At 35.2% G+C, this 13,949-nt stretch overlaps 1 protein-coding gene across 1 annotated transcript in view; it reads left to right on the top strand.

Annotated features, from left to right (window-relative positions):
- The window catches only part of LOC111049106 (leucine-rich repeat-containing protein 15), a 41,717-nt gene that overhangs the window by 15,359 nt on the left and 12,409 nt on the right, over nucleotides 1–13,949 (top strand). Inside the window, exons 5-9 of the mRNA XM_039438540.1 lie at nucleotides 5,505–5,572; nucleotides 5,715–5,790; nucleotides 10,073–10,326; nucleotides 11,721–11,854; nucleotides 13,044–13,303. Coding sequence (XP_039294474.1) covers nucleotides 5,505–5,572; nucleotides 5,715–5,790; nucleotides 10,073–10,326; nucleotides 11,721–11,854; nucleotides 13,044–13,303 — 792 coding nt within the window. The remainder of the gene's footprint in view (nucleotides 1–5,504; nucleotides 5,573–5,714; nucleotides 5,791–10,072; nucleotides 10,327–11,720; nucleotides 11,855–13,043; nucleotides 13,304–13,949) is intronic.

The following is a 13,949-nucleotide window of genomic DNA, read 5'->3' as shown; positions in this document are numbered from 1 at the left end:
TTTGTACTAAAAGTAAATTTTATTATCATGGCGATTCTGTTGCTTAAGCCGCCATTTTGTCACACCGTTGAGGGGGAGGAGACTGTCTAGCTAGGCCAATGGCAGGCGTTCATGCCCTTGACCAATAGCAGTACTCGCCTACTAGTATAAATTCTGCTGCTCTTGTATTCAGTTTTAGTTTATCAGAGATTGACAATGGTGTAATAACCGAAACCGGTCTTTCTAATTATCAATAAATCAGTGGTTTTTTGACAATTTCTTAGTCTTTTTCATTCAACATTTAGATTTCATACAAGTTGAAAATTGGAAAATAAATATCATATTTCACAGGTAGTTTTCCCGAGTTATAGAATGTGTAATAAAATTCCATTGAATTTGATTTATTTTCAAAGTTCCTACTGGATTCATTCACCAAATAACATTTTAAAGTTCAATAGAAAGCGAAACTCTGTTATTTATGAAGCCCCATGTAGATGGATAGATGGATATACTGTGTCAATTTTTGATGTGAAAACTACATTATCCAGTTGAAAATAATTTTGACAAATTAAGATTTCATGCAAGTTAGAAATTGGAGAATATCATATTTCACAGGTTATTCTTGAGTTATAGAATGTGTAATGAAATGTCATCGATTATTATTTATTGTCAAAGTTTCTAGTGAATTCATACATCAAATAACATTTTAAAGTCCAATAGAAAGCAAAATTTGTTGTTAATGAAGTCCCATGGATCTTTTAAAGTATTCAGAAGAGGTGTTCTCAATCCCTTCCGCTAGTAACTTATAATAATTGGAAATTATTATTGGAATGAACATAACTATGTTTTCAGGCTTGAAGGTATTATATACCATGAATCTCGTGAGTTGCAGAGAGAATAGCTTGATTCGGTTAGGGGTAGATATTATCATAGAGAAACAATAGTATAAGTAGATATCCCATGGTATTGGGCGTTTATGTCGCAACTTTTACTGTTTTCTCAAGCTGATAGTCCACGTAATTCTTCCCTGTGAAGCTTTATGACGCTGGAAGTCTCTCATATTGTGCCGTTCATACACTTTTACCCGGTCAAAACAGTAAAAATCGACAAAAATTGACAGTTATTGGCTTGAGATAATAGTAAAAGTTGGGACATAAACGCCCTATACCATGGGATATCTACTTACGCTATTGTTTCTCCATGATATATTTTGTAATATAGTGATATTTACAATAGCATGATATTTTTCTATGTCTATTCTCTTCTATATTTTGGGCAATTGCCTGTTTCTCTTTCCAAATATCGTGTTTGTGACTGTTCTAATAAATATGTTAAATATGTTAAATATGTTAAAAGTTGTTTTAATGAAACGAACAATCCGCAACAAACAGAAGTAATCAACAAACATAATTTGAAAGCATGCTTATATGAGGAGGGTGTAGAGTTGGAAGTTGATGGATCTAATGGAACAAGAAAGAAATGTAAGTGAAAGAAGACTAACCTGAAGAAGAAGAAGAAGAAGAAGAAGAAGAAGAAGAAGAAGAAGAAGAAGAAGAAGAGAAGAAGAAGAAGAAGAAGGAAAACAAAAGAGAAGGATAAATATGACAAGTCGAGCAAGAACTTTTTCAAGTACAGTATAATCAACTTTGAAAGTTCACCACACATTCTATACTTTGTCATGTTATACAGTGCAAAACATGCGAATCTGATTTTGCAAGGAGGAGCTAGCTATTCATCCAGTGATAGAGTGTCTCCTATATTTCGCCTCCAGAGTTTTTACTTGTCACTTATCTTCTTACCCTTCCTTCTCTCCCTCCTCCTACTCATCCTGTCTAATTCTTCTCTTCTTCTTCTAATTCTTCTTCTTCTTCTTCTTCTTCTTCTTCTCTTCTTCTCCTTCTTCTTCTCTTCTTCTTCTTCTTCTTCCTTCTTCTCTTCTTCTTCTTTTCTTCTCTTCTCTTCTTCTTCCCTTTCTTTCTTCTTCTTCTTCTCCTTCTTCTTCTTCTTCTTCTCTTCTTCTCTTCTCTTCTTCTTCTTTCTTCTTCTTCTTCTCCTTCTTCTCTTCTTCTTCTTCTTCGTCTTCTTCTCTTCTTCTTCTTCTTATTCGTCTTCTTATTCTTCTTCTTCTTCTCTTCTTCTTCTTCTTTTTTCTTCTTCTTCTTCTCTTCTTCTTCTTCTTCTTCTCTCTATTTTCTTGCTTCTTCTTCTTCGTCTTCTCTTCTTCTTCTTTTTTCTCTTCTTCTTCTTCTTCTTTCTTCTTCTCTTCTTCTTCTTCTTCTTCTTCTTCGTCTTTCTTTTCTTCTCTTCTTCTTCTTTCTTCTTCTTCTCTTCTTCTTTCGTCCTTCTCTTCTTCTTCTTCTTCTTCTTCTTTTCTTCTCTTCTTCTTCTTCTTATTCTTCTTCTTCTTCTTCTTCTTCTTCTTCTTTTATTCTTCTTCTTTCTTCTTCTTCTTCTTCTTCTCTTCTTCTTCTTCTTCTTCTTCTTCTTCTTCTTCTTCTTCTTCTTGTGCTACTACTCAGGCAGGCATTATCTTCTCATTCACGCTTGAATGTACACGACACTTGACAAAATACAAATTGAGAGAAACTGGAAGTGTGTGATGAGTGTGTGTGTGTGTGTGAGACAGAGACAGATTGATGGAGAAATACAAAAATAGGATATTTGAAGGATGAGAGAAAGGGAGTGAGTGAGAGAGAGAGAGAGAGTGATAGTGTGATAGAGAATGCAGAACAAAGAGAGATTGATGACCGAAGAAAGAAACAGTGATTGTGTAGTTGCTGGAGGTATGTATGTGACGCTGGTGTGTTGAGAGAAGGAAACTAAAGACGAATTGAATTGAATTGAATAATTGCCTCTATTAAGGGCGGAGTTGGGACTCCAGGTCCTCTCTGTCAAACAATCCGTGAGATGAAGAGAGAGAAAGAATGATGGGGAGAGAGAGATAGTGGGAGACTGAAAGAGAGTGAAAAATTGAAGTGGGTGAGTGAGTGAGAAGGATTGATTGATTGAGTACTTTATTTATGTAGATTACAATATATACTGGCTTATACACTTATATACAATAGCTTACAATACAGCAAAATTAAAGATGAATGTACATAATATAGACTAAGGAAATAATATTATTGAGCTGTATATGATATGAAAAAGCAATTTGTAGAATAATAACTATAGATAATTATATTATTATGCATCTACATCAATTGGCGGAGCTTTGGACATATCAATGTCCATTCTTCGGAAAGAATATTAGAAATATACTCCCACTAACTCTCTAGCAAAACATTAATTTTATTAATTAAACTAAGGATTTATTTATTAATGGAAATATTGTAAAGAGAAAAAAAGGAAGGAGAGTGAAAGAGAGTGAGTGAGTGAGTGAGAGAGAGAGGGTAATGAAGAGATAGATAGAGAAAGTGTGATAGAGGAAGTGAATGATGAAGATAGTGAGAGTGTGTCAGAGAGGGAGAGAGAGAGGAAGAGAAAGAGAGATTGATTGATTGATTAATTGCCTTCATTAAGGGCGGAGTTAGGACTCCAGGTCCTGTCTGCCACACAACCCGAGAGAGAGAAAGAGAGAGAGAGAATGAGTGAGTGAGAGGAGATAGAGAGAGAGAAAGAAAGAGAGAGAGAGGTAGATAAAGAGAGGGTGAGAGCGAGAGGAGAGAGAGAAAATAAGATGAGAGAGATAAAGAGAGAGGAGAGAGAGAAAAAGGGTGAGAGAGAGTGTGTGTGAGAGGAGATAAAGAGAGAGAGACTGAGAGCGAGAGAGGGTGAGTGCGGGTGGGAGGGGGTGAGGGTGAGAGAGAAAGGGGGAAATAAAGAGAGAGTGAGGGATAAAGAGGGAGAAAAAAAGTGAGAGAGAGGAAGTGGACGATGAAGAAAGTGAGAGTGTGTCAGAGAGAGCGGGAAAGAGACAAAGTGAGGAGAGGAAGGAAAAAGAGATAAGAGAGAAAGAGAGAGAAAGAGATGAGAGAGAGAGAGTAAGTATGTGTGAGAGGGGATAGAGAGAGAGAGATAGTGATAGAGAGAGAGAGTGTGTAGGTGAGATATATATATCTATTTTATATATATATGGGAATGAACAGAAAAGAGACAAATGATTGGAGAAAGAAAGAGAATGTATGATAGTCAGCAACTTAACATGTCAAGCAAGAAGAGCTTGCTCGTCAAGGTGTAAATTTATTCTGATAACAAGAAGTTGAAGATTTGCAGCCTTTTGTTGCTAGATTAGCTTTGTCTTCACAAGTCAGTCGCATTATCTCCATACTCCGAAAATAATTAGTCAATGTTCATTGGTGTATCATCATCTCTCCCATATTTACTTGTCTTATCAAGTTCATAGCAATGTCTACTTGATACAGTGTGTTTCCGATATACCTTCAAACTCCCCGATGTGTTTTCTATCTATAAAATCATAATCATATCTATGATGATTCATTGATTAGTTTGGTTCATCCATATTTATGAAAAAAAATCTGGTGTTGCGCACTCACACAACTTTCTTTGCCGTTATGAAAATTTATCACCTGACGCTAGTGTTCCCGCGCATCTCAAGTCTACTATTCAAAGATCCAAGCCAGCTGGTGACAGGACAATAAGGCTGCAGACACACGAAGTTTGCTATCTCTTAATAGTGAATGATTTGATAGAATCAACAGTTGCCAACAGTTTGTAATTGAAATAATAACATTTTCTCGAATTTCGAGCTTATTTTCAATTTTAGGTGGAAATGTTACTGAACATTAATTGAAGAGATTTTTATGCTCAATCGTTTCTACTAGAAATTTTTTGTTTAAATTAGATCTAAAGCCTGATAATTGGGAATCTAAAATCAAACTTCGTATAGATGGGGCGGAGGTCCAGAAATATTTACAGATATGGGACTTGTGACAGTTGATAGAGCTTTGGTATGACTATTTTAGGTATGAATTTGATCAAAATCGTTTGAGCCATTTCCGAGAAAATCGCAAAAAACCCTGTTCTTGACAACATTTTCGCCATTTTAGCCGCCATCTTGGATTGCATCTGATCGAAATTGTTCGTGTCGGATCCTTATACTGAAAGGACCTTAAGTTCAAAATTTCAAGTCATTCCGTTAATTGGGAGATGAGATATCGTGTACACAGACGCACATACACTCATACATACACACACAGACCAATACCCAAAAACCACTTTTTTTGGTCTCAGGGGACCTTGAAACGTATAGGAATTTACAAATTGGGGTACCTTAATTTTTTTCGGAAAGCAATACTTTCCTTACCTATGGTAATAGGGCAAGGAAAGTAAAAATATTAATTTATGTTCACGATACGCCACATTACAGAGAACATGTAATTACAGAATTACAGAAAATATTAGACAGTTTACAATATTACATTCAACACATTGAATGGTTAGTTTCAGAAATCTCTTATAATGTAAATAATTTTATTGAACAGTATAGTAATATCATATTCATGATAATCCATCTGATTAATCAACATTTATTCATAACAATTCATTATTTATTCTGTTCACAGAGATTTATTCGACAACCAGATAGACTTCCTGCCTGCTGTGATATTTGATAACCTGGAAGGATTTGGTCAAGCTGTAAGTTCAAATCAAAAAATTCTGATGTAAAAATGTCCATAGAATAATATTAAAATTCAGACTACGTTATTCGAGTTTGTTCATTATAAAATCATAAGAAAGTGGAAATTATAAATGTAATCTATCTTTTGTGATCAACAGGAGACTCCACAGAAATCGGATAGAAGAACTGCATCCTAAACAGTTCCACAAATTGGTCAATTTGGAAATACTGTGAGTATTTATTTATTTATTGGTGTTATTCACTTTTTGTGTAGTTGAGAAGTTGATATTGTGGTAATTATTGAATGAAAAAGACTCAGAAATTGTCAAAAAATCACTGATTTATTGATAATTAGAAAGACCGGTTTCGGTTATTACACCATTGACAATCTCTGATAAACTAAAACTAAATATAAGATCAGCAGAATTCATACTGATTTTATTGAGTAAAATTAATAGACAAATTTCAATCAATTCTAGCTTTGTAGGCTCAAACTGTGAGGAGAAGACTTGGATAACAATCCCATATTTAGGCCTTGTATCTGATAAGATAGGTAGGGAATTGAAGAGGAATGGATTTCATGTTGCTTTCAAGACCAAACCGATTTTAAATAGTCTATTTAGCTGGAGTAAAGACAAAATTGATATTTTGGGATAAAAGCGGGGTGTAAAAACTTAAATGTGATGATTGTAATGCTTGTTACGTGGGTCAGACTGGTAGAAGTTTCAAAAGTAGAATTAAAGAACACATCAGAGATTGGAATAAACAAAATGGGGAATTTAACTTTGCAGAACATTTGATAACAAATAATCACAAGTTCACAGTTGAGGAGAATGTTGAGTTTCTGCATGTTAATAACAAAGGCAGATCTTTGAATATTCTAGAGGCTTTAGAGATAACAAGAGTAATTAAGGAAAATCCCCAGTATAGTTTAAATGACCAGATTCATTTCAACCAGTACAACACTACGAATTTAGTTTTATCATAAACATGTAAGCCTAAATTAGTCAATAATTTCTCCATTTACATATTTGGTTTTATTATCTTTCACATTTGTTTTCTTGGTTCTTATTTTGTACTAAAAGTAAATTTTATTATCATGGCGATTCTGTTGCTCAAGCCGCCATTTTGTCACACCGTTGAGGGGGAGGAGACTGTCTAGCTAGGCAATGGCAGGCGTTCATGCCCTCGACCAATAGCAGTACTCGCCTACTAGTATAAATTCTGCTGCTCTTGTATTTAGTTTTAGTTTATCAAAGATTGACAATGGTGTAATAACCATACTTTTTAAAAGTATGTATTATGACTTGCCTAATGCTATAATTGTAGCCTGATGGTTAATAAAACGAATCTTGAATCTTGAATCTTGAAACCGGTCTTTATAATTATCAATAAATCAGTGGTTTTTTGACAATTTCTGAGTCTTTTTCATTCAGTGTCTTATTCAAATTGTTATAATAATTTGCTCACTTATTATTAGTGATATGATCTAAAGTTCAATTCAATATCGAGAGATTTGGGCCCGGTTGCACATACTGGTTAAATTTTAACTGTAATTAATTCAGGAAAGCCGTCTTTTCAAAAAGGCCTTCTCTGAGTGGTTCTCGTGAAATCAATCATGTTCAAAATTTAACCGGCTTTTGAGCAACTGGGCTTCACAGTGTTTTGTTATGATGATAGGGAACTTTTAAAACAACTATAGTGAGGCCCACGTTATAATGACAGTGTTTGATTAGCAATGGTATTGCTATCCTTGTCTATCATTCAACAAAGCGGATACCGCTATCTCTTTTTCGCTTTCCTCTGTTGCCAGATCGTCTTTCAACAATGTAGAATTGATAATCAATTAACAAAAAATTCAATCTAATTAATGAAAATTCATTATGAAGGTATTGTAATGGATAATTTCTTGCCTCATAAAATACAATTGATTATCTTAAACGACAATGAACAGTTGATATTACATCAATAAACCTGTATCAGCTACCGTCTATAGAAGGCATTGACAAGACAGTGAGGATCGGCAACGTTATTTCCTATCTCTCTCCACTGCCATTATAACGTGGACCTCACTATTCATAGTGTCACATTATGTTACATATTTAATCTAGTACTTCGAACCCAGTACCGTACAATCTAACAAACAAGAATATTTCAGAATCCTTTTGAATTCGGCTTGTTTGACATTGTTTCCAGGCAGATTTCAGCACTCAAAGCTGTGCAAGTTGCTTGAAACCTTCTAACTTTTCTCCAAGTATTTCAACTTTTCAGCTTCCAGAATGATGTATAAGTTGGGTAAATAATAATCATCATCGTAATAATCACACAGATAGCATTTCTGCCGAGAAAATTGCAGACGATATTCGAGAAATCCGAGTCTTTCTACACTTGAGACTGTCTTCGCTGGAGAAAAGTTGTTCTCAAAGTGGAAACAAGTTTGGAAGAGGAGGAGAAGGAGAAAAGTGTGTGTGGGAGAGAGTGTGATAGAGAGAGGATGATAGAATAGGGGGAGAGAAGGAGAGTAACTGGGAGGAGGGATAGAAAAAGAAGAACGTGAATACAATTCATCTGGTTTCACCTGAATGGTACAATCATTTCCAAAGAGAGGAGCACGAGTATACAAAGTTTCTTCTTCTTCTTCTTATTCTTCTTCTTCTTCTTCTTCTCCACCTTCTTTTTCTTCTTCTTATTCTCCTCCTTCTTGCTCTTCTTCACAATGTTATCCCTCTCGTCTTTTTTCTTGAATTTTCTTTTTCCTTGAAGTTCCTTCTTTTTCTTTTTCTTCTTCTTCTTCTTCTTCTTCTTCTTCTTCTCCTTCTAATTCGCCTCCTTCTTCTTGCTTTTCTCCACAATGTTATTTCTCTTTTCTTCTTCTTTCATGGAGTATCAAAGTTTCTTTCTCTTCTCCATCACCCTCTTCTTCACCATCTACTTCTTCTTCTCCTTCTCCCTCATCTTCTACTACTTTTTGGTAGAGAGTTAGTGGGGAGGATATTTTTAATATTCTTTCCGAAGAATGGACATTGATATGTCCAAAGCTCCGCCAATTTATGTAGATGCATAACAATATAATTATTATCTACAGTTATTATATTACAAATTGCTTTTTCATATCATATACAGTTCAATAATTATTTTCTTAGTCTATATCATGTAAATTCATCTATAATTTTGCTGTATTGTAAGCTATTGTATATAAGTGTATAAGACAGTATATATTGTAATCTACATAAATAAAGTACTCAATCAATCAATCAATCAATCTTCGTTCTCTCCTTCTTCGTCACCTTTTTATTCTTTCTCTCCTTCCTCTTGTTTTCCTTCTTCTCCACCATTTACTTTCTCTTTCTCTCCTTCTTCTTCTTATTCTTCTCCCTCTTCTAGCTTGCTTCTTCACAATGTTATTTCTCTCTTCTTCCTTTTTCTTGGAGTATGCACAGCTTCTCCTTCCTCTTCACTTCCTTCTCTACCTTCTGCCTCTTCTTCTCCTCTTCTTCTTCTTTCTCTTCTTCTTCCTCTTCTTCTCCTCCTTCTTCTTCCTCTTCTCCTTTTTCTCCTTCTTCGTCACCTCTTTCTTCTTCTCTTCCATTTTCTTTCTCTCTCTCTTCTTCTTCTTGTTATTCTCCTCCTTCTCTCCCTCCTTCACAATGTAATATCTCTCTTCTTCTTTGTTTCTCTTGGAAGTATTGGAGAACAGTCAGAGTTTGCAGCAACTGTCTTTTGAACTTTGTGTACAGAGAGAATTACATCCGGAAGAGTTTGCTTTCTTCTCAATTTTTATCCATCAATTTTTTCTTCTCCATTTCAAGTATTGAAAGAAAATTGCTTGAAAGAAGCTGAAACTGGTCGTTTCTTACGAATAATAACGGCCATCTCCATAAATAAATTCATTAATTATAAAGTTTCGAAAGAAGGTAACATGTTATTATTCGTGTATGAATTATCTAAGAATCCTCCAATCTAGTATAATCCTCCTCTTCCTCCCACTCATTTACCTTTGCCTCCTTCTCCTCTACCTCCTCCTCATGAATTCAATCTAGAGGTTTCATGGTTCATTAGATTTAATTAGAGTTCTAGAAACCGATCACTATGCGCCGGTTCCCAAGCTCGGGATTTAGCTAAGTTCTGGACTTTAAACAGCTGGAGTCAGAAAATAAGCTTTCCGAAACGGGGCGTAGTTCTAGTTTTCATGATAATCTCCATTTTCTCATTTCTATAATATTGGAAACCTTGACTTTTCCTTGACGAAATTGAACATTACTCAATAATTCAAAATAGCTGGAATTTTACACAATTTCCCTTTATTTTATTTTGTGCTCAATTTTCTAGTTTTTCGAAAGCCAATTTTCTGACTTCAGCTGTTTGGTCACAAACTTAGCTAAATCCCAAGCTCGGAAACCAACCCTAAGTATCACTAAAATCACCGATTCTACTAGAATATTATGAAAAGTTCAGTGGAATCTACCAATATACCAGTCATGAATATTATTTATTCATTTATTTTTTCCCCAGTGACCTCTCGACCAACTCCATTCGTCAGCTGTTCAACGACCAATTCGAGGGAACTCCTCGCCTGCAGCTGCTAATCATCTCGGGAAATTCCCTCGAAGAGCTGCCAGCCAACGTGTTCCGCCATCTTGGAAAACTGGAGGAACTCGACCTGTCGGGCAATATTCTGGCCGATGTTCCACCGGGCACTTTCCACGGACTAGTCAGCCTCAAACGCCTCAAGATCTCTGAGAACCGCATCAAGCAGTTGCCCCCTGGTCAGTGGCTCGGAAGTCACTTACATCATTGTATCTCATAGTTCGTACATGGAAATTGAGAATTTACTTGAGTATTGAGTGCCGGTTGCACAAAAGCCGGTGAATTTTAACCGTGATTAGTTCCACGAGAACGAAATCAGAGAAGCCGTCTTATCAAAAAGGCCTTCTCTGATTGGCTCTTGTGGAATTGATCACACTTAAAATTTAACGGCTTTTGTGCAACCGGGCCCAGGTATAGCAGAACGCTAGCGAGCTGGAACTCATTCATTGAATAGAATTAAAGTTCCCTTTGAAATTGATGAAATAGTAGATTGAGAATAGAAATTATAACTTGTATTATTATAATTTGTATTCTTATTGAAATATTTCATCAATTTCAAAAGGTACTATGAATTATATTTCATAGACAGATAATGTTATAATTTCTCTCTTATTCTATTATTTCAGCGATTTCAAAAGTTACTATAATTATTCTATTTTATAAATAAAGGAAAGTAGCGCTGAATTCATACATTTCAAGAAGATATGAAATTTATTCATTTATTGGATAGAAAAAACAAAACAAATATGTATTCAGAAAAGAAAAATACAGGAGATTTCCCAAAACTTATCCTATTTCTTGAATCTACATATTGACGTGAACGTTCTGTTTGTATGTCTCCTATTATAATGAGGTTCACGTTATAATGGCACTGTTTGATTAGCAATGGTATTGCTATCCTTGTCTATCATTCAACAAAGCGGATAGCGCTATCTCTTTCTCGCTTACTTTGCTCTGTTGCCAGATCGTCTTTGAACAATTAAGAATAAATAATTAATCAAAAAAATATCTCATTCTTATTAAGAAAATTCATTAGGAAATTATTGAAAAATACTATTTATTCATTGATAAAATATAATTGATTATCTTAAACTGGATAGAACAGTTGATAATAAATCAATTAACCTGTATCAGCTACCTTCTATAGAAGGCATTGACAAGACACAAGATCGGCAACGTTGTTCTCGTATCGTTCTCCACTGCCATTATAACGTGTACCTCACTCTATAGGCTTGGGTTACATCAAACGAGAGAATGCTTCTCCTGAACGAAGATTGATACTAACCTGGCTAAATCCAGTTTAAAAGCTCCAAAGCCATGTGAACTAACATTAAATTCTGCTCGTACTTTATTTATTCATTCATTTATTGATACAATAAGTACATCATAAAAATGATGGAAGAGAAAAAAGGTAACCTTATGCTATTCCTCTCCCGAATTTACATAAGGCCACTCATAGTCCGAAATAGCTTAAGTCTTGTAGTTGTTCACTTCAAAAAATTTTCAGTTCCTAATTTTTACTTATACTTTTTGGTATATTACAAATTTTCTTAGATTTATTGTCTATTTCTAGATGTGTTCCGTGACCTGAGATACCTGGATTACTTATCTTTGAGACGCAACCAGCTGACATTTCTGAGACCTGGACTATTTGACAGTCTCAGACACCTCACGTTCCTCGAGCTGACTGGAAACTGGATATCTACGGTGAGATGATTTGGCAGAAAAATTAACTCCCAATTCTACAAAAGTCTTTGCAATTCTAACGGTGATTGAATGGAAATCAATTATACAAGATTTCTTCTTCTTCATTTTCTTTCTCTCCTTCTTTTTTTTCTTCTCCTCCTCCTAATCCTAGTCCTTCTCCTCATCTTCCTCCTCCTCCTAATCCTCCTCCTCCTCCTCCTCCACCTCCTCCTCATTCTTCTTCTTCTTATTATTATTATAATTATCTTTTTCCTATTCTACTTCCGATTCTTCTTCATTTTTTCCATCTCACTCCTCTCCTTATCTTATTCTCATTTTTCTCCTCCTTTTTATCCTTCTTCTTCCCTTTCTTATCCTTCTTTTTATTATTCTCCAATTCATCTTCTTCTTCTTTTCCTTCCTCTTCTTCATCTTCTTCTCCTTTCTCTTCTCCTCATTCTTCCTCAATCCTTTCATGTGTTATTTCTTTCCATCAAATTAATGCATATTCTCGATTGATAATCCTGAAACTGTTTAGAGCATTTCCATTCATTGAAAACATTTGGGAACATTGAAAACAAATAACTTGTTTCTTGCATTCAATACTTCATAATATTCATGTCATATACATATTATTCATCATGCAATAAGATTATTTCCCGACATATTAATAAAATAATGGAGTACCCTTTTATTGAAAACATTACAAACAACTAGTTTCGGCCTACATTGACCATTTTCAAGTTTCATTTTTTGGCAATTTTTTTTTCCTTTCATAATATTTTTGGCAATATTCTAAGGGCCGGTTTCCGAGCTCTGGATTCAGCTAAGTCCTAGACTTTAAACAGCTGGAGTCAGAAAATTGGCTTTCCAAAACGGGGCGTAGTCGCAGCTTTTATAACAGTGGTCGTAGTTTTTATTTTCTCATTTCTATAATATTGGAAACGTTTTACTTGACGAAATCAAACATTCTTAAATAATTCAAAATAGCTGAAACTCTACACTATTTCCTCTTTATTTTATTTTGTGTTCAATTTTCTAGTTTTTCGAAATTTAATTCAAACGTGACTATGACAATGACTGCGACTACGCCCCGTTTTGGAAAACCAATTTTCTGACTCCAGCTGTTTAAAGTCTACAACTTAGCTGAATCCAGAGCTCGGAAACTGGCCCTAATTGTTTTCAAACAATTTTCATTGACTTTCCGTAGCTCGGAGGCCAGGAGTTCACAAGCCTACTGTCGGTTCGCGAACTGCACCTGGAACAGAACTACATTGAACGCCTTCCCGAGGGCGTTTTCCGGGCGTGCAGTCAGCTTGAGAAGCTGTACCTGTTCAGCAACAACGTGCACCGGTTGGATGCCGGTGTGTTTGTCGGCCTACACAACCTCAGCACTCTGCTACTAAACAACAATGTAATAACAAGCATGGGCCACACTGTCTTCGAGCCACTACGCAATCTCAGGAAATTGTGAGTTTTGAAACACACCAATCTATCATCAATCTCAATCAAGTACAATCTTCGCTACAATTTGTGCTCAGTCTGTGAACAATAAAGTGAGGTCCACGTTATAATGGCAGTGTTTGATTAGCAATACTATCCTTGTCTAGCGCTATCTCTTTCTCGCTTTCCTCTGTTGCCAGATCGTCTTTTAACAATTTAGAATAATTAACATAATATTTTAATTATGGAAATTCGTTATGAATCTATTGAAAAGTATAATTTATCTTGTTGAATTGATTATTTTAAACAAGAATGAACCATTAATACATCAACAGTTTTTGCTTTTTCTCAGATTCTTCGAGAACAAATTAACAGAAATTGTACAAATTCAGTACAGAAGATAAGCTAGGGTGTAATAATGTTGTGTTAGAAGGAATTTGAAATAACGCCAAAGATACGCCCAAAATCTGCGTTTTCCAGCGTTTTTTGCGCTTTCTCAGCTTTATCGAGAACAAATGAACAGAAAATGTTCAAATTTACTACAGAAGCACAGCTGGGGTGTAATAATGTTGTGTTAGGAGAAATTTGAAATAACGCCAAAGATACACCCAAAATTAGCGTTTTTCCAATGTTTTTCTCAGCTTTTCTGCGTTTTCTCAGTACTTAGACTTTC

Source organism: Nilaparvata lugens, chromosome 11 (genome assembly GCF_014356525.2).
Source record: "Nilaparvata lugens isolate BPH chromosome 11, ASM1435652v1, whole genome shotgun sequence".
NCBI lineage: Eukaryota > Metazoa > Arthropoda > Insecta > Hemiptera > Delphacidae > Nilaparvata > Nilaparvata lugens.
Note: the sequence above shows the minus strand (reverse complement) of the source record. Positions and strands in the feature narration are given on the sequence as shown.